General features: G+C 34.2%; 3 protein-coding genes and 1 non-coding gene across 7 annotated transcripts; 1 reads left to right on the top strand and 3 right to left on the bottom strand.

Moving 5' to 3' along the window:
• Positions 1-430: 430 nt before the first annotated feature.
• LOC129314233 (probable serine/threonine-protein kinase PBL7) lies at positions 431-4446 on the bottom strand. Its single transcript, XM_054957596.1, has 6 exons — positions 4158-4446; positions 3103-3341; positions 2739-2874; positions 1430-1688; positions 1199-1331; positions 431-1002 (listed from the first exon to the last, which is right to left on the bottom strand). The coding sequence occupies exons 1-6, from the start codon at positions 4309-4311 to the stop codon at positions 727-729; spliced, it is 1197 nt and encodes a 398-aa protein (XP_054813571.1). The 5' UTR covers positions 4312-4446; the 3' UTR covers positions 431-726.
• Positions 4447-9086: 4640 nt separating this feature from the next.
• Positions 9087-15022, bottom strand: LOC129312616 (uncharacterized). 2 transcript variants are annotated; one of them, XM_054955289.1, is made up of 10 exons: positions 14111-15015; positions 12576-12653; positions 12185-12226; positions 12015-12117; positions 11592-11659; positions 11460-11504; positions 11251-11358; positions 11061-11148; positions 10370-10416; positions 9087-9459 (listed from the first exon to the last, which is right to left on the bottom strand). In XM_054955289.1, the coding sequence occupies exons 1-10, from the start codon at positions 14783-14785 to the stop codon at positions 9382-9384; spliced, it is 1332 nt and encodes a 443-aa protein (XP_054811264.1). In that variant the 5' UTR covers positions 14786-15015; the 3' UTR covers positions 9087-9381. The 2 variants fall into 2 exon arrangements, with proteins under 2 accessions (XP_054811264.1, XP_054811265.1); XM_054955290.1 differs by lacking the exon at positions 11061-11148 and having other exon boundaries at positions 14111-15022.
• LOC129314710 (U6 spliceosomal RNA) lies at positions 13125-13226 on the top strand. The gene has a single exon (XR_008594221.1). It is a non-coding gene; the product is annotated as a U6 spliceosomal RNA (small nuclear RNA).
• A 700-nt stretch (positions 15023-15722) lies between the features above and the next one.
• On the bottom strand, positions 15723-23898 carry LOC129312615 (sec1 family domain-containing protein MIP3). Of its 3 annotated transcripts, XM_054955287.1 has the most exons (8): positions 23713-23898; positions 23514-23628; positions 21836-21979; positions 20263-20412; positions 18376-18852; positions 16477-18021; positions 16267-16335; positions 15723-16032 (listed from the first exon to the last, which is right to left on the bottom strand). In XM_054955287.1, the coding sequence occupies exons 2-8, from the start codon at positions 23559-23561 to the stop codon at positions 15889-15891; spliced, it is 2577 nt and encodes an 858-aa protein (XP_054811262.1). In that variant the 5' UTR covers positions 23562-23628; positions 23713-23898; the 3' UTR covers positions 15723-15888. The 3 variants fall into 3 exon arrangements, with proteins under 3 accessions (XP_054811262.1, XP_054811261.1, XP_054811263.1); XM_054955286.1 differs by having other exon boundaries at positions 23514-23898; XM_054955288.1 differs by lacking the exons at positions 23514-23628; positions 23713-23898 and adding an exon at positions 22660-23346.

Here is a 23898-nt window from a genome sequence, read left to right as displayed (position 1 = left end):
AAGTTCACTCAATTTTTTGTGAAATATCACTTTTTATCACTTTACTCATCATTAATAAAAATAATGATGGGTAAAACTGAAATGTTGCAATATGATAGTATCTATATCATGCTCAAATATGATTAAGTATTGGTATAATAATCTAAACTGTTCAATAGTTTTGTTAATCAATATCAATATCTTACCAATAAATTGTTGTTCAATATAGAATATAAAATTTTTCTGGCCAATGAAATGTATACTCTCTTCATTCCTTTTATAAAATGGGAGCGTTTTCCTCCCATAAATATGAGAAACGGTGAACCGTTGCTATTATATATCTATTGTGGGCATTTTCGGAAAGAAAATTAAATAGTTTCAATCATACTTCTTGATCTTAATGATTCAGTCATTTATCTTTTATAAAAAAGAACGGGGGGAGCACTATCAATACAGAACAATTTCATCATACTATGCATATAATACAATAACAGCTTTTTGGCGGCTGTCTTAAAACAAGTAGCTTTTCAGCGCAAAGTAAACTTACTTAGCCAAGTCAAATCTCTCATACAACTTGAACCATATTACAACCTAATTATCGTTCCTGCCAGAGATATGGCCCAAGGCTATGAAAGATACACAAAGAACCCTGCAAACTATGAAAGATACGCAAACCTAACTTGTTTTTTGGTCAGTCCATAAACCTAGGTTAAATAAGCAAATACTGATACTCCTCTTACACCAGTGTCATACATTAGCTCTTGCTGAATCTTGAGCAGGCGACAACTTATTCGCATGGTAACTAGAGCAGCTTCCGACCTTTGAGGTCGATCGGTGAGTCTTCACAAGCGGAACTAATGACTGGACAACGTCTGCCATGAGCGGCCGGTAATCGGCCTCTGATTGCACACACATTGCAGCAATGGCAGCTACTTGGACAACCTCTTTCATGGAGTACTGACCCTCCAATGCAGAATCCATAATCGTTGCCACCTTTTCTCTATCAGTCAGAAGGGGCAGAGCCTAAATAGAAACAGGACAAATAACTGTGAGAGAAGAATAAATATTGATACAGGAATATACTGCTAAGGAGACCCACTTTGATCCAGAACTAAAATGTAGGCATGAATTTATTTCAATGATTGAAGAATTTGCACTGAGTACAAGAACCAACGCACTGTTAACTTGAGAAGTGAAAAGAAAAAACTAGTGAACGCACCCAGGTAACAAGAGCAACTTCTCCTGGTGGTCTCTTCTTGTCAACCGGTACTCGGCCAGTGAGCAGCTCCAAAAGAACAACACCATAACTGTATACATCTGATTTTGTGGTTAGATGCCCTGTTAGTGCATATCTGGACCGTCAACCACAACAATAACAGACTATCAGATGTAAGGGAACAATGATAACAACATTAATAACTTCATAGCAAATGAAAACTAAGTTTCATACTCAGGAGCAACATATCCCTGCGTTCCCAAGACTCGAGTGGAAACATGTCCACCAACTTTATCAGATCCAAGCTTAGCCAATCCAAAATCAGAAACTTTTGCATGAAACTTTTTGTCCAGAAGAATGTTGCTGCTCTTAAAATCTCTGTGAATCACCGGGGGGCTGACATCTTCATGAAGATATTCCAAACCCTTGGCAGCTTCAAGTGCTATTCGTAAACGGGTTTCCCAATCCAACTTCATGGGCATAACAATAGGGTCTACATAGAGTTCAAATTGGGGGAGGTTGAGAGAAAAATAGAATCGCAGAAAAGAAAATGGAGGAATATAAAGACATCCATTTTCATTTTAGCATAACAAGTAAGCTAAAGCAACTTGAAAGCAAGTGGGATTGAACCCGCAATCTCTCACAAGCACAGAGAACTTGGTGCCACAAGATCAATAGGCCATTGGCAGGTAAAGACATCCATGATCTTGCCAACGGTATTCCCTTTCCTATCATTAACATAGCCATTACAAACATTATTCAATAACCCTAAAGGCCTAGAAACAAGAATTGAGACTTGAGACTAACCTTAACAGCCTCACATGTCATGTAAAATCAGTCTTCAGTTCAACAGCCAAGACTTTTACAAGAATTTGATTTATTAAATAAACCAGCCTAAGAATTCTCCCACAAACTTCAGGAGTTACATATTGACTTTATTGATCATGGAGTGCATTTCAACATTCAATTTATCCCCCAAAAAAAGGTTCTCACTCATCAGATTCTTTAAGGTCGTAGGCCAGATTGTGTAAAAGGCATGGAATATGCGAAAAATTAATTCATAGAAAGGCTTTCAGCGAGCTAAGTTTTGCAAATCAGGAAGCATGTCTTAAAGACCAAGAAATCAAATGCTAAATATTTCTAAAACGTGAAGGTAAAATCAATCACTCACATGAATAGCTTCAACTCATTTCTTCAGTGCTTCAAGCACAGAACCTCTTAATTTCATGAGGTTATATGAATGACTATAAACATCAGTTATATGAATGACTATAAACATCAGTCAGTAAATTAGTTTAACAGAGTTAAGCAGTTAGGGGGGAAGGGTTTTGATTCATATATAGCCAAAGCAGAGGAGGTAAAGCCAGAATTTCAGGCGAGGGTGAGGACTGAGGAATAGGGATATTGATTGAGAAGGGAAAATACCGTACTGAATTATAAATTGCAAGTACTATTGCCTTGTCCATTCATGGAACTTGAACTTCATATGTCGAAGAACTAAAGATACTCGATCAACTTTTACTGTAAATGATCAATTACTTACTGCTGACAGGATAAAGATGTTCCTGCAGACCACCATTTGCCATGAACTCGTACACCAGCAGTTTATGATTATTATCCGAGCAGTACCCGAGTAATGCCAGCAAATATGGAGAACGCAACCGACTTAGCAATTCAACCTACATCACCAAACAATTCAACCCAACTCTGAAATGCATGACCAATACGAGCCATTGGTTGCTATAAATCCAATTCTTGGCCCAAAAAGTAGAGACAAATTAAAGCCCCTCATGTTCACTGTTCGGATTACATAATAGACATTCTATGTGAGCTATTGAGTACCCTCATCCCCACGATAACCAAAGAAACAGACAGCTACAAGCAAAAAATTTTAAGAAGGAAAATACCTCTACTTTAAATTCTTCTTCTCCCTGCTTTCCTGCCTGATCCATGAATTTAATTGCAACTTTCCGGCCATCATTGAGTACTCCCCGGTAAACAAATCCAAATCCACCATGACCAATCACATTTGACTTGCTGAAGCCACCAGTTGCAGAATGCAACTGCTTAAAAGTGAACACCTGAAGTCCTTTTTCAGCAACAACTTGTAGATTTGCAAATTCACTTTTCTCGCTATTGTCAAAATCTTCAAATAATATTAAATAAAGCAAACCCTATCAGTATGTAAGCCGTCATTTTGCAGATGCATGGTAGAGACGTAGTAGTTAACAACCAAATACATAATTTTGGACAAGAAAGATGTTCTGAATAAAATTGTATCTGGTTTATGTGAATCATTAGGATTGGAATTTCAAACAGGATAAAGCATTAAATAATTATATCAAGTTTCCAATTTCTGAATATTCTCAGAAAAATACAAATTGGAAAAAAATAGAAACAGAAATGAATTAGTGTACACTATAAACATTACATCATCAAGCGCATTATCATGTTACATATACTATTCTTTACAATAGCGGGTCAATTACTATTCTACAACCATTTGACAGGCGGGGAAACGAAGGCCGGGGAGAAGCTGAGAGAATTGTACTGACGAATCTCACCATTTCTTGGAAAATTCCATAAAGAATCAAAAAACAGATTTCATTTTTATGGAGAGGCTGTGTAACATGTGATTGAAGTCCACCAAAATAAATTATTTTATCAGTTTTTTTCCCTGAATATGCGAGGCGACTACATTTTCGATAAGAATTAAAAAAAAAACTAAATCCAGAAATAATTAGAGAAGGCTTCTAAGCAAATAAAAAGGCGTATTTTTACCACAAAACATATCTTCATTTCCTTTCCAGCATCATAAAAATAAATGCCACTAAATTCCTGTATTTAGTTAGAGAGTCTTGGCGAGCAAAGAGTCCTTAATCCTTATAACAAGCCAACAAAAAATAAAACAGAGAGAGAGAGAGAGAGAGATCATTATTCATAGACGGAAAATGTAGCTCACCTTTCCGGTTCTTGCGGCGCTGGGCGACTTTGTTGCGGATGTAGCAATAGTAGCTGAGTGCAACAAGCAAAGCAACCACGGCAAGGGAAGCAAGCACCACAATGACTACCAAAGCGATCTCCGCCTTCCTCTTATACTCATCATCCGTCTCCATTTTACAATGATCCAAAGAAAATTTTCCAGTGGGTGGGGAAAAGAAAGTGAGGAAGAGAACCCTAAGCGATTGAGGAATGCGAGAATGGAAATGTCAGAAAGAGAGAGAAGCAGAATGTGGAACTTCGAACTTCAAAACCTCCTTCCCTCTACTCGTTTTGTGGCGGGGAGATTAGTAATAAAAGTGAATTTTGCATTTTGGTCCTAAAATTGTTATACTTTGGCATTTTGCCATGCTGCGCTGGAAGCAGCCCGTTCTTTCTCTTACCACTAGGTCTTTTTTATTTTTTATTTTTTTTTGGGAATGAAATTTAGTCTGCATTTTTAAATGAATTTTTACGCTAGTCGCTTTACTAAAAGGAAAATTAAGGAAAATAAAAAATAAATATTATAAAATAATCTATCAAAACAAGATACTTTGAGCAAATAAATCAATATAACAAAGAAAGAATTTAAGAAAAAATTTCAAAGACGGGAACATATATTGATAAAATTTTAGTATAATTAATAAATAAATTGCACAATGATTATTTCAATAAGTCAGTCTGCATAAATATTTGTTTATTTATAAATATAATCACATCTATCAACAGTAAACTTGTTTTGAAATTGTGGGGATCATATCAAGCCAAAATCAAATTATGAGAGCGAAATTTGAAGAGGTAGAGGCAAGGAATTGCAAAAATTGGGGCTAATGAGAAAAAGAATGAAAAAGAATGGGATGATTGAACAAATAAGAAGAAAAAGAGGTAAAGAAAGAGGATTAAAAAAGGAGAGGGGGCAGAATTGACAGTAATGATTAGTGATTGGACGAAGCCGTCAGAGAGTAAAGGAACAGTGGTGGTGGCTACTATTCATTTACCTGAACGTTGATAATAAGACAACACTCACCCATCTCTCTCTGCCTCACCGTTTATTTTTTAACATAAACTGATCGTGCATACTTCATTCATCATTAATATAATAATATTTTTTTAATTATTTTTATCAATCTCATTATTATTAATATAAAAAAATATATAAAATTTTTAATACATTTTTATATAATAAATTTAAAAAATATAAAAAATTAAATAAAATTTTAAATATATTTATATATAATAAATTTAAAAAATAATATCAAATTATTTTTTTCATAAAAAATAATTTAAAAAATTACATCATAACATATAAATAAAATTAAATAATATTTTAAAATATATTTTATAAATAAAATAGAAGTATTAATTAAAAATAAGTGCTCATATTTAATATGAACGTGTTTTCATCAAAGTTACATCTAACGAGAAAATAGCTGTGCGCAGGAGGGAAAAATAATACTAATAAGGGTACCAACGTACAATCAATCACGCTGACATCCACAACGGCCTGTACTTCCCTGTTTCAGTGAGCCATAATTTTTTTTTTTTAGGTAAAAAACTGAGCCATATTATATATATATATATATATTTGATTTATGCTCATGACTTATTCCTTTTATTTAAAAATATAAAATATTTTTTAAAAAATTAAATGTTAAAAAATATAAAGTATTTTTTATCTTTTGAAATGAATTCATTATCATTTTTTTTAAAATGCCTCTATTGATAATGACTTTATATTTATTATAGGATGTTTAATAGAGATAAATATAAAAAGACATGGTTAGTTTAAAAATAGATAACTGCTTTATTAAAAATAAAATTTAATTAACAATATTTTATATTTTTTGATATAATCAGTACAATGAAAACTATGATTCTTTGTACTGAATATATTTTCTTTTATGCATCAAAAGTTTGAGATTAACCATATTTGTAATTTATAAATAATATGTATGATTTTTATAAATTTTATTTGATATATGACTTTGAACATTAATTATTTTTATGTACGAAAATTTTACCCAATAAAGATTTCTCTTTGATGTTTCAAAAAATAATTTGCATAGTTTTTATTATCACTTCATCATTTCGTTATCTAAAAAATTAATTTTATTTCAGTTCAATATAAAAAATGTTAAGTTTTCTTAAAATAGTGTACATTTCATATAAAAATATAGGGTGTGCTTGAATTTTATTTGGGCATAATTGATTACTGTGTTATAACGTAATTATGTTTGTATATTATTTTTTAAAATTGATTTTGATAATATTAAATATGTTTAGATGATTTCAGTGAAAATCAATTTTAGATTTGTAAATTACAATAAAGGACAATGGTTTTAAGATTTAACATGTATATTATATTATCCTCGTAGTATAGAGGGTGTCACTAAGGAGCACCCACAGTAGAGGACCACTGAATTAAATCGGAAAAAGTTGAAGGAAGATGATGAAGACACGATGGAAGGAGAGGATGCCACACCATATGAGGAAGGAGAGGCTTGTTGATGAAGTCGGACGATGGAGGACGTTGGTATGAGGAGACGATGTCGCAGCAGAGAAGAGATGGAGATCGTGGCAAAGAATTGTCTTTGATTTTGTGCAAGAAGCATTCTCATGTTGCACACGATTGATGGTCTTATTTGGTAGAATACAATTTTTCACAGACAATAATTGCTCCAGAAGACATGATCAATTATTAGAAGCTACTCTTTCTAGCTTAAACCAAATCGTGGGTTGGGTTAAAATAATCCATTAGATAAAAATGGAAGTATTTGGGTGGGTTTTACTAAAAGCATAATTTTGGTGCATTTAATCAATTCCAAAAGCATATCCAAACAGGCTCATAAAAGAACAAAAAGAAAAAATTGATTAGAAAATGTCATAATAGTTAATTCAAGAGTTAACATAATTTTTAAAATTAAAATCCAATTTTGTCTCTATATTTATCTGGAAGAATGCTAAACATTCTATATTCTTAAATGGAGCAATTTTACCCCTATATTATTTTGTTGAAGAGCAAAAAGCCCCTCCATTGATGAATTGTTAATTTTGCCATTATATGCTGATATGGCATGTGCATAGAGTTTACATACAGTGACATGTAAAATTTTGACCACGTTTTTTTATGCTAATTTATCCTTAATTTTTTTTTAGGAGTGTTGAACACCCTTAAGTTTATTTTTAGAAGCATTGAGCACCCTATAGTCTTATTAAAATAAAATTTAATAAATATTGTCAAAATATTAAATATTTTCATATTTAGTAATTTAAATATTATTATTTATAAATATTCATTCAAAATTTATAAATTACTTTTTAAATATTAACAACTTAAACCAGTATTTTATAAATTTATAGATGACTTCTTATTTTTTATATATCGATATTCAATCTTCTTTTCAAGATAGTGCCTAAATCGTTTTGCTTTTTGTACGTGTTGAAACTTACTTATATTTTTAATATTGATTAAGTTCTTTAATTTTTTTGATCAAGTAACGATTTTTTTTTTAGAATATTACACTATCCAAATTTAATACTCTCTATACGTTACAGTGTTAGGAGTAAAATAAAAAATATGACGATCAGGACCAACAAAATGACAACAGAAATATTTATTTAAAATATATTATTTATTTCATTAATGTCCTACAAAAAAGTTACTTAACAAAAAAAAATGAAAAGATAAGAAGAAAAAATTTCTTCATTAATTTGGAAGTTCATTCCCTTCATTTTAATAAAAAATTATAAAATATTAAATTGAGTAGTGTAATATTTAAATAATAATATTTAAATTATTAAATAGTAAAATACTTAATATTTTAATAATATTTATTAAATTTTATTTTAATAAGACTTTAAGGTATCTAGTATTCTTAAAAAAATATTTTAAGATACTCAACGTTCTTAAAAAGAGTTTCGAGGCAATCTAGCAACAAAAGATATAATTAAAGTCATACCTATCACTGTACATGAGCCTCATAGACATGTCACGTTAGCATATAATGATAGAGTTAATGGTTTATTAACAAAAGAAGCTTTTTGTTCCTCAAAAAAATAATTTAAAAATAAAATTACCTCATTTAAAAGTATAAAGTACCTAATACTCCTAAATAATAAGTACAAAAGCAAAATTATATCGTAACCATAGTTTTTGAACAGTTACCAAAAGAATTTTCTTTAAAACCTACAGTGTGGATAAATTATACTCTCTCCACCTCCATTTATAAAACACATTTTAAAAAAATCTATTTAATGTTATTTATAAATTATGATGTGCTCTTTTAAATAATATTTAAAAATATTTTTAAAATTAATAATATGATATCATTTTTAAAATTTTTTTATATGAACATATTTAAAATTTTATATACTTTTATTTGTTTACATTAATATTAGTAAAGTTGATAGAAGTAATTTAATAAGATGAAGGAGCATACTTCTAAGAAAACCCCATTCACACACTTCACTTTTTTTACATAGTTTGATGCGTCAAGATGATGGTATCAAGAAAATGAATATTTTACACACACACACTACTATTTAGTCGTATTTTTTTTTTATTATCTTCAAAAATTTATGCTTCACCTCATTTGCTTTTTTTTTTTTTTTTAATTTCCGTTTGTTACAGTAGATGACGATGATGTGAGCGAGAGACTTCACAAAAGCGACCATATACAAAAACAATGCAAGCGCCCCGAGGCAACTTTTACATTGACACATGGATGTCTCATATAATGAACACTGACCAGTCTAACATCTCGAATATCGCAATATCAAAAATAAAACATCGGCATATCAAACTGCCTCTTAAATTTTATGTACATAATAATTATAACAAGCAACCAAGAAAATTTTATTTACGATGGTACGTGCCCCAAGAGTGGCTTATCAGATAGCCCAAGCTGCAAGATTCAATAACTTAGACTTGTCCCTTTGAATTGAGTTTAATCCTGACATATTATATTTTCAAAGGGGTCATTCTGAAACTACCATAAAAGCCTAACATGCTACAAGCTTACAAAAATTGTCAAAAATGAAATTCTAGTTGATCAATTGTCACATATATCGCACGGCATTAAGCAACGTTACAGAAAAAAATATGATTGATGAAAAGATAAAGTTCATAAAAAAAGAAAAAAAAATCCAAAATAAGTTGATCAAAACTATGATTTGATGCTTGAAGCCTGAAGTTGCCTCAGGCCACATCATACCAGATTCAGAGACTTGTAGTTATCTGCTGCTCTTGACAAGGACTGTATTGAAACAGGGAATCCTGGGCCCATCTGCAACATTGCCATTCAACAGAGTTATTTGAAAGAAAGAAAACAGGAATAAATTTTTGCCAACCCAAGATAGAAGAATCTTGATTGTGAAAAAAAAAAAAAAATCCGTGGTGCAGTCAATAGTAAAGGTTTTTTTTCCTCTTTATCAACTTTTCTTCACTTAATGGAAGTTACCATGATGGGTACAGCAGATAGACTGGTACACTTGAAATAGGTTAATTAATTGTATGCCGGTGCATGGAGTTTAAAATATGATTAGATGTTTCAAGGCAGAAGCTCACGTCTTGTTGCCAATTCCTTACTCAAATATTATTACAGATTCACGCAAGGCTCCAGCATCCCTATTGAAGCAAGTCTGATGTGATAATGCTGTGATAGCAAGAAGGCAGCGTCCACGTTTTTGACTGATTTTTTTTTTTTTATAGCCTTTTTTCACAGCAATATGATGACCAAAAGAAAAAAAGAAAAAAGAAGAAAAAAACCGGAAATCGCTTGATTGGCAGCTTTTCGAATATTTTCACCGTCTTATTTGTCATATTGGAGACTATCCACTAACTTAAATGAGGTTCTATATGTAATTTGAGGTAGTTTAGACTGTTAGGAACACTCGATAAGAAGATTATAGCTGTTAAAAATGCTTGCGAGTGAAGAACATTAAAAAAAGCTACTTTTCTCGCGAAACATTTAATGTAGTGTTGGAATAGCCTCAACAGTCAACAGCTATTCCCATGTCCCATTGCACAGAACACTTAAATAAGATCCATGCTTTACAATAATTATTTCTGGCAACGTTTATTTTAGTATCATTAGCAGTTAGTAACAGTAAGAATGAAATAGCTAGTTTATATCTTCAAATCAACTAATAAGCAGCATATAAAAATGAAAAAAAGGTAAAGGTTTATGAGCTCACCGTGCTGCACATATGGACAGATAGCACATACCCAGCATATTTTGAAGCTGAACAGCAAATAAGACTAATATGAGATAAAAAGATAGAATTCAACTTGGAACATACACTCGGTAATCATATCAAATCACGTAATGTGAAGGAGAAACGAAAACGATAATGGTAGTGCCAAACTAATATCGGTCTCTGCCAACAAAATCTTTTAATTTATTTTTTTGGGAAAAAAAGAGAGAAAAACCTCAAGCTATTTGGGCCACGTAAGTCTAATTCTAGAAGTTCTAGGACTCCTAAACAGTTACAAGTAAAACAGCAATGCGCTGCCATAAATCAAGGTAAACCTTCAGGAGAATCACCGAGCATAATAAAATGACAGTTAATAAACCTTGTGGTATTTAACAATGTTGTAGGGGACCTAATTGCAATGCAATTCTCCCTAAACCTTATGGGATAATAATTGAGTAAGACTGTCACAGGTTGCAGACAGATCCCCAATGAAAGTCTTTATAAGTTGACTCCCAGTTTGGGAGTCTCTAACTCTATATGGCCCAAAGGCACTTGTCAAAGTTTCAAGCAATACCAAGTATAATATTAAGCCAGCTTGAGCCACTTTCCAAACAAAGTCTAAGGAAAAGGGGATGTTTATTAATTATGCCAAGAAATTGAAACTTTTAACAATGAAAACTGTGCCACTTACTCTTCTTTAAGCCAGCAGGCTTGGCAAGCAATAGAGCATTCATGAATGCACCTACATTTTCACGTAAATGATCCTCTCTGAAGCTTACCTGTGGATATCACTGTGAGTATATAGCAGATAACATCTAATGTGTAACCCAACTATTCCTTATCATATGACGTCTATTATGAGCTGGAAGAAAAAACTGTACCTTTCCGATTCCTGCATGCACAATTGATTTACTCTCCATTTTAAACTCCACACGACCCTGTCTTAGCTCTTTCAACTGCCCAGGAATATCATTGGTCAGAGTACCTAGCTGCAGAAAATATTAATACAGTCAAAGAGTTAAATATGTATAATTTACGTTTCAACCAACAACAATAATAATAAAGTGCAAATAAGTATTGAGAAGCTTACTTTCTTGTCTGGCATCAGTCTACGCTTTCTAAGATATTGTGCTATCTGCAGAATAGTTCACATAAGCTCTAGAAAAAAGTAACCATTGATTTAGATTTTACAGGTATCTAACCATTCTAATTTACAAAGTACCTTTCCAAGATGAGGTGCCATTCCTGGAGTTGAGAAGCACTTGTCAACTCTAAGCTTGTTATTTCCATCTATGGAAGCACAAGATCAATAATAATTTAGATTTTTGGATGGAAAAATGATTAATGCACTAAATTGTACTTGAGAGATTACATATTCTTAGCACAAAAGAACAAGTTACAAATGGTAAGGCGCTCAATCATGATTAGAATCTCCACTAAATTATTAGTATTAGTCAAGGCATTTCTTGAACTAGGCATACAACCACTCAATCAACAAAAATAGTCATATATTTGCCTTAACGGGCACATACTAGTCGATCCCCATGGATATGCAGACAAAAATAACTTGTAAATTGATCAGTACAGTATAAAGATAATCAAAGTGATGAATAACATTGCTGAGAGAAAGAGAATAGTTCATTACTAGCAATCTCCTCAATAAGCTCTTTACCACCAACTATATCAGCTCCTGCAGCTCTAGCTTCCTCAGCATCAGCTCCTTCTGCAAAAACAGCCACACTGACGGCCTGGAAACTCTGTGTAATTAGGTGACAAATCTACAACTATATGAATAAATAAACACCCAAAAATTACCTTCGGTGCACCATGAGGCAGAATCATAGTACCACGAACTGCCTGCCAAAAAGTTGAAATTGTAATCTCCTAATGAAATATGAGCAACAAAATAACAAATAATAGTGCTTGCAGCAGGTAAGCACAAAAAGCTTACAAAAGTGTTGATAATATTTTTAAAAGCTTGATAAATGATAAAGCATAATGATGTCATATAGTCCATGTAGCCGACTCCAACTAATGGAATAAGACTTGTTGTTATTGTTTGGAGGCATTAATGAGAAAAACTCCCAATAAAGATTGATTCAAAAATAATAATAATAATAATAAAACTCATACACAATTTTAAGACAACTCATACACAATGAAGCAAAACTGAATAATAAAAATTTTAAGATATATTGGCATGTACCAGTTCTGTTCGCTTTGATTCAATAGCCAGTCTTACATGCACTTCAACAGTTTCATCAAATTTTGCCTTTGCATTAGCCTGAACAATAATCAAAGATATTGAATGAAGTTACCAATGGTCAACTTCAAATTTAAAACAAAAAAAAAAAGGAAAAATCGCATCCAAAGAACTTGTGAAGAAAGTTATTCGTAGTTAAAAATTAATAACCAGTCACCATTCAAACAAAAACAAGTCAATATTCTCATTTTAACAACAATCTATTATATAATGATCATTGTCTATGAATAACATTTGTCACAGGTCCTTGGATTTGATTTTCCCCAAAAAAAAAAAAAAAGTAGCTTACCACCATTAATATGCAATGCTCCTGAACAACATAAGTTAAAAATCAAAGAATACAAATCTCCAAAAATTCGGAACTTAAAAAATGCAAACAAAAACAGAATGAATCACTTATTATAGGGTATCACACATGTGAGCTACATATCATCTACTATTCCAAGTCCTAGTTAATATAGCCTTTATTTCTAAAACAGATAATGCTAAAGTGTCCCTTCGGGGACATCAGATAAAATTGGAATGATATAGAGAAGATTAGCATGGCCCCTGTGCAAGGATGACACACAAAAAATAGTGGATAGAATGACAAGCTAAGCCACACCAGCTAAACTGCTTCAGAATATAAACAAAACATACATGCTTAAATTGATAAATTCGCATGTCCATCGAAGGCATTCTTATACTTCCAATTTAATTCTATTAAGTCTAAATTGATCTCCATGACTATGAAAAAGAAGTTTAAAATGAGAGAGAGAGAGAGAGAGAGAGAGAGAGAGAGAGATGAGTAGAAATGATCCACCTTTCCATCTACATATTTATGACTGAGTGCATTAAATGTCAGATTCTCATTGCAATTAGCAATATATTTCAGATTATAATACCAGGGAACCACCAATGTTTATATACCATGTGCAGAACTATACAGGCTACCATTCTCTACTCTGCTTCAACGTGCAAGAAGTTGTAACAGAAAAAGCCACCTAGTGTTATTTAAAATAGTCTCAAAAATGTGTGCTTCCTAGCCTTTATTTAACAAGCCACAAATCAGAAGTCCTGTAGAAGTAGCTATGGCTGCAAAAGAAAAAAATAATGGACATCTATACCATGCTCAAAAATGATATATCCTTCTTGTCAAGCGATCAGTAACTCTATTTTTTCACCTCAATTTCCTCAGTGTTTCTCATAACAAATCACTAAACAGTTTTCAATGGACATTTTAAGTTCTTGCTTTGCAGAAGAACCATCGAAGCAATTCCACAAGCATACATACTTTTCTCTTGTCTTCTGTTAGCACCAAGGACAAATACTAAATACTAAACTTGGGGCCTGAGCTAGCAACTCCAGAGTCCAGTTTACTGAGTAATATTGAGTAAAAGAAATATCAACTCAACTGATCCCCTGTATCTATTAATCTGATAATGTTTTTGCAATAAACAAAAATCTTGTTTTTATTCAAAATAGACCTTTCACCTGACCTTAACTTGGCGAATTGCCTCCGTCAAATCAAAAATAGGCGGCTTCTCCTTTTGCTTCACCTTCATCAGAGTCGGAAAAGGAACCCGCACCTTCTCCTCTTCCGCAACTCTAATAACTCTCCTCTTTAACTGGTCATCCGCCCTAATTTTTCTACTCTCCTTGTCAATTTCTTCATTGGCCTTCGTGCCATCATCCTTTCCTGCTTCAGCACCAGCAGTAGCCTTGTCTTCAGGAAGTGGCGCCACTCGCAAAGGATAGGAAACCGGCGATATCGAAGGCGCGTCCTTTACATACCGAATATCTTCCCTTGTCCAAGCCCGCCGTGATTCCGCGGTATCTTCCGTCAATGTCGGTCCTCGTGGAAGGCGAGGAGGTGGTGGCGCCGGCGATTGATTTTGCAATGGAGCTTCGGAGGATTCAGTGGTATCTGGAGGTGACGGGTCTTTAGGTTTAACCGGGTATGAAACGGGTTGGATTGAAATGGTTGGAGAGGGTCCCCTTGGAGGTGGAGGTTTTGAGTCCGATTCATCGGGTTGTGAGGAAGAAGAAGATGCAGAAGAAGAAGAACAAAGGGATCTCCGAGACCCAAGAAAAAGGGAAGAGTGGAAATGTGAATGACGGCTGGTGAGGCAATGGCGGCGAGCTTGAGAGAGAAGCAGCTTCAGGGCCGCCATAGGAGTATGGAAGCCTTCGTGGGAGAAGGCACCAGAGGGCTTTTCGGAGGTTTAGAGCAAGCACAGAAGCTCGGTGGCTGCCCCACTGAGCTCGAGACAAGAGAGTGAAGTCGGGTCAATAGATCTGTATTTTTTTTTTTTTTTTTTTTGCCGACTAATCTATCGTTGGAGAGTATGGTTATCGATCGGTTGACTGCCTCCCGAGTCCAAGTCCTGACACTGAATGTGTATTGGTCAAAAAAGACAAAAATGAATATTTAATCAAATTATTATGATATTTTTTGCCCGCACAAATTATTATTATCATTAGTAGTAGCCCATATAAGATATAAACTTTTTTATTAGCAAAAAGAAAAATACAAAATATAAGCTTTTTGGTCCTCTAGAAATACTTCCTTTTTTTAAAAAAAATTTAGCTTTTAGACTTTTCTAGCAACAATCTCATTTCGTCATTTGAAAAATAAAATTTATCTTTTAAAATTGCCATCACAGTAAACTCATCAACAAATAATTAATGATCTGATGAGATAACTTAACGTAAAATTTATCTAACCGTTGAATATTTAATTACTTAGTGAACATGTTATGGCATGACAAGTTATAACACAAGCGAGTCCTAGCACAAACATTGCAGGGTCTTTATATATTTAAGAGGTAATTAGAGACTAAAAGATCATAAAATTCATACCGTGATATTAACTATTTCTAGTAATAACCTCTGAAAGGACTTAATGTGAAAATAAATAATCTTTAAAAGAGTAAAATAAAATATTTAAATTTGGAAGGATCGGATTGAGACCAATTTTTTACAGCCAAGATGCGCAATTATAGCATAGCATAACCTTGCAAACATGATGCTTGCCTGTGAAGACAGAAGTAGAAGATGCAAGAATACATTCTCCCTGAAGTACAAAATTCAGGTTAAAGTGATACTCCCTTATCAACCATAATCTAATTTTTCATATTTCATTCATACCTTTAGAATGCCAAATTTGACTACAAAGAAAACATTAACTTCTTTTGTGAAGAAATAAAAAAATTGAAATTAGAAACATCATACGGGATTTAGAAAAACAAATTTCTATCAGATTTTTCTCTATTTTCTATTGATGAAAGGATCTAACGTAACTGGACTCCCCCAATAGTAAATCAAGCATGTCATCAGGAGTGAGCAGAGTTGTTCCACCAACAAGCAATTCAATATCAGGTCTTCCGCTTTCAGACAAGGCTTCATGAGCTTCACGTACCTTTTGGCAGAAAAAGAGTGAATAAGACAAAGAATCAGGAGAAGAAACTTCAGAGGATGAGAGAAAAGACAAGATGTCATTTTTTCTGCACAAAATTTGTCAAGTTCACAGCATGTTCAATGCAATATGATAACCACCTTGCCAAACCAGAAGTGCTCACTAGTCACAAAAGGGCACCAAGAAGTTGGGGAAGAAGTAAAATGAAGGATAGAAGTGACGCGGATAGGATTTTACCTCAACTCCATTGATGCCCCCAATCACAAACACCAAAATGACATTTTGATCAGCAAGACTAGGCTTTGCCTGCAGCATTTTCATCGAGATAATGTTAGGGGGAATAGATTTACATATATAGAATGAGAGAGAGGGAGAGAGAATGGTCAGAAAATTTAAGAATTCAAACGTTGAAGTAGTTTTCAGCACAGGTTAAGAGAGAATAATCACCTGACCAAGGCCAAATCTTCCAAATCCACTCTTAAAAAGCCGCCCCACTGTGGAAGAATGGTATTCTAACCCTGGGACATCAAACTTGCCCAACACCCTTGTTAGCAGCTTATAAAGTAATCCTTTTCCCATGGAAGCCTCATCAACAAAATTAGTTTCCATGGTCAACGATCCATCCCTCATTGGTATATTTTTTCTTTTCAAACCAGACAACTTATGAAGGAATTTAAAAAGGTGATCCACCCTATCACGCAACTCCAACTTCAGCTGCATGTCATCATACACTAGCTCATTTTTGTTATCTTCATCAGCTTCTTCATCACCCCAATGGCCCCATTGATCATCATCAAAATCATCAATATTTAGTTTTGGAGATTCCTTGGTTGTTTCTTCTGATTTTGACTTGCTTAAATTAGCTTCAAGCTCTTCCCTTAGTCCATCCAGAAACTTGAGTTTGGCTACTGATGGATTTTCAAGAATGGCATCTACAACAGCCTCTTTTAACAAATGTTCCTCTTGCCAGGAGAATGGTCCATCGGATCCAGATGTTGGGAAATTCTCCCCAGCCCATATATATCCAACAATCATCAACAACAAAGCATCTTGCAATGAAAATACCCCCTGTGAGAGCTCCTTCTTTATTTTATTTCTATGTGATCCCAATAAAGCACTCTTATTAATGAGATCGCCAATTTGAGCAGCAAGATTTTGACTGGTTTCTCCAGAACTTGAGCTTAGAATCTTCTCGGCACTGATAAATGCATCCCATTTGGCAGAAGTTGATTCCTCAAGGGTTAATAGGGTGGCAGAAGCTAATTGAATGATTCCTTTGTTTCTCACTAAAGATGATTGGCTCCTGCCCAATGCTGTGATCATAGCTTGCAATTCTTGTCTGGTAACATGACCAGGACGAGATTTCACATTCAAAGTTACATTATCCCTACGCAGTGTTTCTTGTAACCATTTCTTTACAAGTAAGGCTCCATCTCTTGTTCTTCTATCTAGTAAAGCTTCCAAGAATGGTGTTCCACGAAAATTTTCAGAGGAGATTAAGGACCCAGTCAGAATCTCTCCGTCAGAATTTAGAGACTTATCATAAATTCTCTGACTAAAACTAATTAAATCAGACATCTGAGAATCAGATGAGCTAGAATTCCATCCACAAAGAAAAGCTTCAACGCTTTCTAGTAGACGAAAATTATCCATTTTGCAATCTTCTTCATTGAGGATCTTCCCAAGTGGTATCTGGACATCTAAGGGCGCGCGTTGCAGGTAGGAAGTGCCATGTTTGAGCTGGGTTCCTGAACTCTTAACTTGGGGATGTGAAGTAGTTCTACTCCTACGGGGCAGACATGAAAAAATACAATCAACCAATGAGTCCCCATGGCAGCAAGGAGTAAGAAGATCAAGTGTGCGATCAATGAGTAAAAGCCCTGCTGATCGTTTACGGCGACCTACATCATACAGACTTGACATGTCTGTCAGAAGCTTCCCAACTACTTTTGACATATCACCAAGGGAGAAAATCTCCATTTTCAAGTCCATCTACATGATTAAGGAAAAAAATAATGGTCATGGTCAGAGGATGAAACAGCCAAAACAAACAGAACATGAGATTCTAAAGAGAGGGTGTAAGGTACAGTCAGTGAAATGGTATAATTAGTTACACTCTAACGTTAACGTAGTCATATTATCTTAATGGCCTTATGCACGCTCTTCTAAGTAAGTTACGAAACAGAAGTTCTAACGTGCAACTTATAGCTTTACAATTTTCTAGCCGGGAAAGAATCCAGAAGCATGGTCAAATAGACAACAAGAAGCCTTGCAAATATCCAATGACTGGAATAAGTCGCCAAAGTAACTTGACATCTCACCCAAAGGATGCATATCAGTAGTTACCTTTGATGCCAAGTGGTAGAGAAAGTGTGCAGTAAGAGTAGCCCCTGGAGGCACGTCATCAGCATCAGAGAGCATTCCAGTGCTTATGGGAGGCAAACCAGGACTAATGGAGTCTTCATGTTCGGCTGATAGGCATGCTTCAGCTACCAACCCTTCTGAAGGTAAAACGAATACTCTTGGTGAAAGGGGACATAAAATCAAAGGAAAATGATTAACAGAAACAACCAATCTTGCCCCTCCATCTTCAATGTAGTCTAATGAATTATCTCCACGTAAAATTGCACGTGAACTAGCTTCAAGATGAAAAGCATCCTTTCCACTGGAAGGAGACTGTGAATGTCCTTCATCTTTAAGCTTTCCACTAGAATTTGTCCCAGATTTCTTAACTAGTTCTTCATAATCTTGAACCAGCAAGGCTTCATATTCTTGATATGCATCTGGTCCCAGAGGTGAATCAGGAAATGTTGAATGAGCTGTCTGCGTTTTAACTAATATTAGGGCATCGAAAGAGAAGGAACATGAAGTAAAAAAAGGTAGGACATGAAATGAAAAGGGCCAAAACTTGAAGCCAAAATATAATGTAATCCTCATATTGATGTTTTCTGATATATGATGACTTCATGCTTTCTACTCAGTACTCGCTACACACTACAAAAATATTTGCAAGTATCCAAATTGACATAACTTCGAATGATCTGCAATTATTTGTGCTTATTCAAAGGTCAAATGATGAGATAGAATAGGGCTTTTGGAAATATTAGCATTATTGAATAATATATTTAACACTTTAAAAACTCATATATGGATCATAATTACATGGATAATTCTCAGTAAATTATGAAGCATCAGCAATTCAAAACAACAGTTATTGTAATATTGGGTTTGTCTATTTAAGAGTTTCTTTGCAGCATTGTCCTCAGCTTTTGAATTCATCATCCACATTATTATTGAGATGGTAACTGAATTCCTGTTCTGCCCCTTCTCTCTCTCTCTAAATTCTTCCTCCACTTTTCTTTCTCCCCCTACCCCCTCTCTCTTTTCACCATTCAGTGTTTGTCCTACATCACAGTCTTGGATGCTTTTGCAACCTTATTGGCAATTACGTCACTTTTAAAGTTTAATTGAGCAGATAAAAACTACATTACAGGTACAAGCTTCTAACAAAGTGACAGTACTTCATTTTCTAAACAACTATTTAAACCATTTTTACTTCAAGCTAATAGTCCACCAATAATACTATTACTGGCTTTGGAACAAGCAACCTGTTCATCTTATGGTCTGAACTATATGCTGCTGAACAAACCACAGGTTATCGCAGCCAAAATTGAGCCCATTGTGCAATTGCAATAGACAAAAAGAAAAGGAGAAATTATGCAGGGATCAGGGCAAAAACAATATTATTGTCTCTATAACAATGTCCTCTTAAATGCTAAAAACTTAGGTAGCAGAGAGAAAACTCTGCGTGGTGGAAACAATAGCATATAAATTGAGCCATATAACCTCATTATTGCTTACTAAACAGCATATAATATAACCTCTTTCTGAAAAAAGGTTCGCACAGTATGGCAAAAGTATCAGAATAAATTGAGACCATCTAACCTCATTATTCTTAACAAAATATCACATAATATAACCTGTCTCTGAAACAGGTTCACCTTGGTTTCATTTAAATCAAATTATGATACACATAATTGTAAGGCCAAAATACTAATTTGATAGATGTCATAAATTTACAAAAACTAAAATAATAAAATCAAGTTCATTGATGAACCCCACACCACATTGAGTTTTCAAAATAAAACAATAAAATCTGGAGATGCATGCAGTCACAAAAAAAAGAAAGCAAACAACCAAGACAATTAGCCAAGAGCAATAACCAATAAGCACCTCTGAGATTGATGAAAATATAATGCAATGACGAACAACTTGATGTGTGCTCAGGCATCGTAAAATATACCGATGTGCATCACTTAGCAAACATGATGTGATTATGACAAGTTTCCTCGCAGGATTAGAATATGAGTTCCAATCAACCACCTGAATAACAAGCCATAAGTAAAAGTAGACATGATTACGAGAGCCTACCTAAATAAAACCATGAATTATTACAGTATGAAAATATTGGGGAGAGAGATTAAAAAAAAATTAAATCAGTGAATGAGAAGCATCCATACACATCATGCCAACTGAACACCAGATTAAGGTATCATTGACTAAAGAAAACATGCATAAAGGGATGGAAGAGATAAGAATTAACAAGTACTTTGTCATTACCAGTAGGATTGAAACTTACCACCTTTTTTTGTTAATTTAACAAGATGCAAAGAACGAACCTCAGGAGATCAAAATAACAAATATGAAATGGACTCCAAGGAGAATATATATATATATATATATATGCAACCTTCACTATTTCATCGTGTAGCAGTAGCTCTCATCTTTTACAGAGAAAACAAGCAAACATAAATCGTGCTAGATCCATTTGCTTGGAAAATGAAAAAGGTATTACAGCACCATGTCAGCTCAAATTACAGTATTAAGAGACTACATTTCATACTTTTTCATGCGTTACAATTTTGGCAATGGAGATACATCATGTGCTACTCATCTAACTTAATGATTGTTACTACAGTCATTATTACCCACTGCCCAAAAGGAATTTGAATATCTAGTTCATTTATATTTTCAGTTCCAAATAGCAAAAACAAAATTCTAGACCTCGTGGTTGCTACAATTACTACTAAGTCAAATATACATACTTCCTCCAATCCAAAATATAAGTCATGTTGTAGAAGGTTTTCCTCATCCAAATACCAGTCACTTTCGTATTATCTGGTACATTAATTGTGTTTCCTATTTTGCCCTTGACTGCAACTAAGAAGTGAGAATTAGAAGTCAATGGTTCATGTAGGAATTAACATTATATTAGAATTCAATGTACTTAGAAGGGTCAATGGCAGAAAATATTGTTTTTTTTTTTTAAACAAATGTAATGAGTTCACCAACTTTTAACTTCTTTCCTCGGTACATGTGAAGTTAGTTAAACATGACTTGCATTTTGGATTGGAGGGAGTAAACATCAAACTAAAATCATATTTGACTGATGAAATTAATTGCCCTCAACCGATTCATTAATATAACATTCCAAGAAGGATCAATAATTCATTCTTAGAATTTTTTTTTTCCATCCATCCAAATATTGCACATAAATCTGACTATACTTGTCTAGTAGTGAAAGGCCGAGTATCCTCATGAAGTGCAAAACCAACGACCATGTAGCCAACATTTATTACATGTGGTGTCTCAAAAATTTAAAAAAAAAAAATCTACAGGCACAAAATATAATCCTGAAATTGTCTTCCTTTTGAACATATACGGATTAATAAATAGTTGTCAAATTTGTTTAGCTTGCAGGAGGAAAAGAAAGACATATTTAGCAAGATATCACACAACTACTTACCGCATCAAGTGAACACATGTTTTCTAAACTGCAAATAGCTCGGGCTCCAACATCCAAAAGCACAGAATATGCATCAATAAACTGGAAACTCTCTGTACACCCAGCATCTAAGTAAACAATAGCACCATCAATATGCTCTGATATCTGAAAAAAAGACAGATCACGCAGAACATTCAGGTAGTAATCAGATGAAAAGGATCACATAGATACAGACGTAACAAGAATAATAAGCTTGTAGTCAAAAGCAAAATTCAAATCCAAAGGCACTTGTGAGACGCATAACTGCAGATATATTGGAAACTAATTGATTGTCTAATTCCATGGATGAATTGTGGAAAGCTTTCAAAGATGTTACAATTAAAATAGAGAAGAAAAAAAAAGCCAATTACTCCATCAAGTTAAATTTTTTCAAAAAATAAAATAAAATAAAATTGTAAGAAGTCATGAAGTTACATCAAGTGAATCAAAGAAGCTCAAATTAATCACAAGAGGTGTGATTTTGATTTTATCTTCAAACCAAATTAATAAATGCATAAATATGTTAATTATAACTAAAGCATAAAGACAACGCATTCAACAAGGAAAATTAAATTACTTGTTGATCAAGAAGTAAAAACGAATTAAGATTCATTAACCCAAAAAAAAAAAAAAGATTTAAGAAGAGCAGTGACTGATTTTGAAGAAAACCAGAGTAGGTATTCAGCAACCACTTGGGTTGTTTTGTTACAGAATGTTTGCATTTGAGTTTTCAAATTCAAGTCAATGCTTGCTTCAGCATCATTCAAAAATTCATCATCAAGTATACAACCAGAGTGACATCTTACGTGGACTTAAGAAACAGACATAAGATCTCCTCTCACGCTCTCACTGTGGCAACAACTCCATGCCTTTGGAGATAGCAAAGCCTCATTAAGCAATACACAGGCTCACAGTCCACAGGCCACCCATGAACTCTATGAGCTTGAAATTCACCACGTGAAGGGAGGCCACATCTGATTGGTCTATGTTCTCTGATCATAGTTAACTCATCTTTCCATCCCAGTTAAGTTGTTTCTCGATTAGATGGGACCGGATAACTTATATATATACCCATATGGACGGACACCAAGAATCCATCCAATCGCTCCCGTTTTGGAATTTGGCCCTTGGAAGCTGTGACGAACTGGAGACAAGAGCAGGGTCTTCTATAGCATTACTATAAGTTCCACGGTCCAGCAAAATAAATTTTATGAAACCGGTATCCCTTTATTCCTCACTCGCTTGTCAAAAGACTAGCTTGAAATCAAGTAGACTAAACCAAGCCTGATCTCAGATTGTACTTAAGAACGAAAAATTAATTATCTTGAAAATGAGAACTAAAAGCCTGCGCGTCTAGTTGCAGAACCCTTAGACCACATAAAGGCATTAAAGAAAAAACCAAAGGAAGAGATAGAGACGTCACAAACTTCAATTCAGCATTGCACATCAAAAGGGCAGGCCTCTATGATTTCTTGACATAGTGTTGCAGCCCTGTGTTTTTACCAGCTAAATTGAGCAAACCAACGAAACTTAATTTTCCTTCAGCCAATAAACAGAAGAATTGATTGCAACAACACACAAAATAGACGAACTATTGCTGCATTATACACAAGCTTGGGCACAAAATGGACAGAAGATTCGTCATTAAAAAAACAATTACCTGTCTGATGGAATCGATGCAGGATTTGGTTATATCAACCAAAGCCATATCTAGAGGCCACTTCAGACGAAGGCACAATCAAAAGGGTGGACTTTCTGATACAAAAAGCATCTCCCTAAAACGCGGAAATGAAGAAACCATTAGATCACAATTTGACGCTCGCGCACGAATCATCCAAGGGTCCATCATTGAGCCTTGCCTTAAGCTAGAACTTATTTTAACTCGCTAGAATCATTCAGACATTCTTAACAAATTTGTCATGCCACTCACGGTTGCCCTCACAGTTGCCCTCGATTTCCTTCCCCGAATCCCCTTGCCCCTTCTTGTTCTTGTGTGCGTGCGCGTGTGTTCGTGTGTTTTGGTCAGCCCCTGGATCGGATCTGCT

The sequence above is a fragment of the Prosopis cineraria genome, unplaced genomic scaffold, assembly GCF_029017545.1.
Source record: "Prosopis cineraria cultivar Desert tree isolate PC_DT_omini unplaced genomic scaffold, ASM2901754v1 PC6, whole genome shotgun sequence".
NCBI classification, from domain to species: Eukaryota; Viridiplantae; Streptophyta; class Magnoliopsida; order Fabales; family Fabaceae; genus Prosopis; species Prosopis cineraria.
The sequence above is the reverse complement of the archived record's forward strand: the minus strand, read 5'-3'. Positions and strand labels throughout refer to the sequence as shown.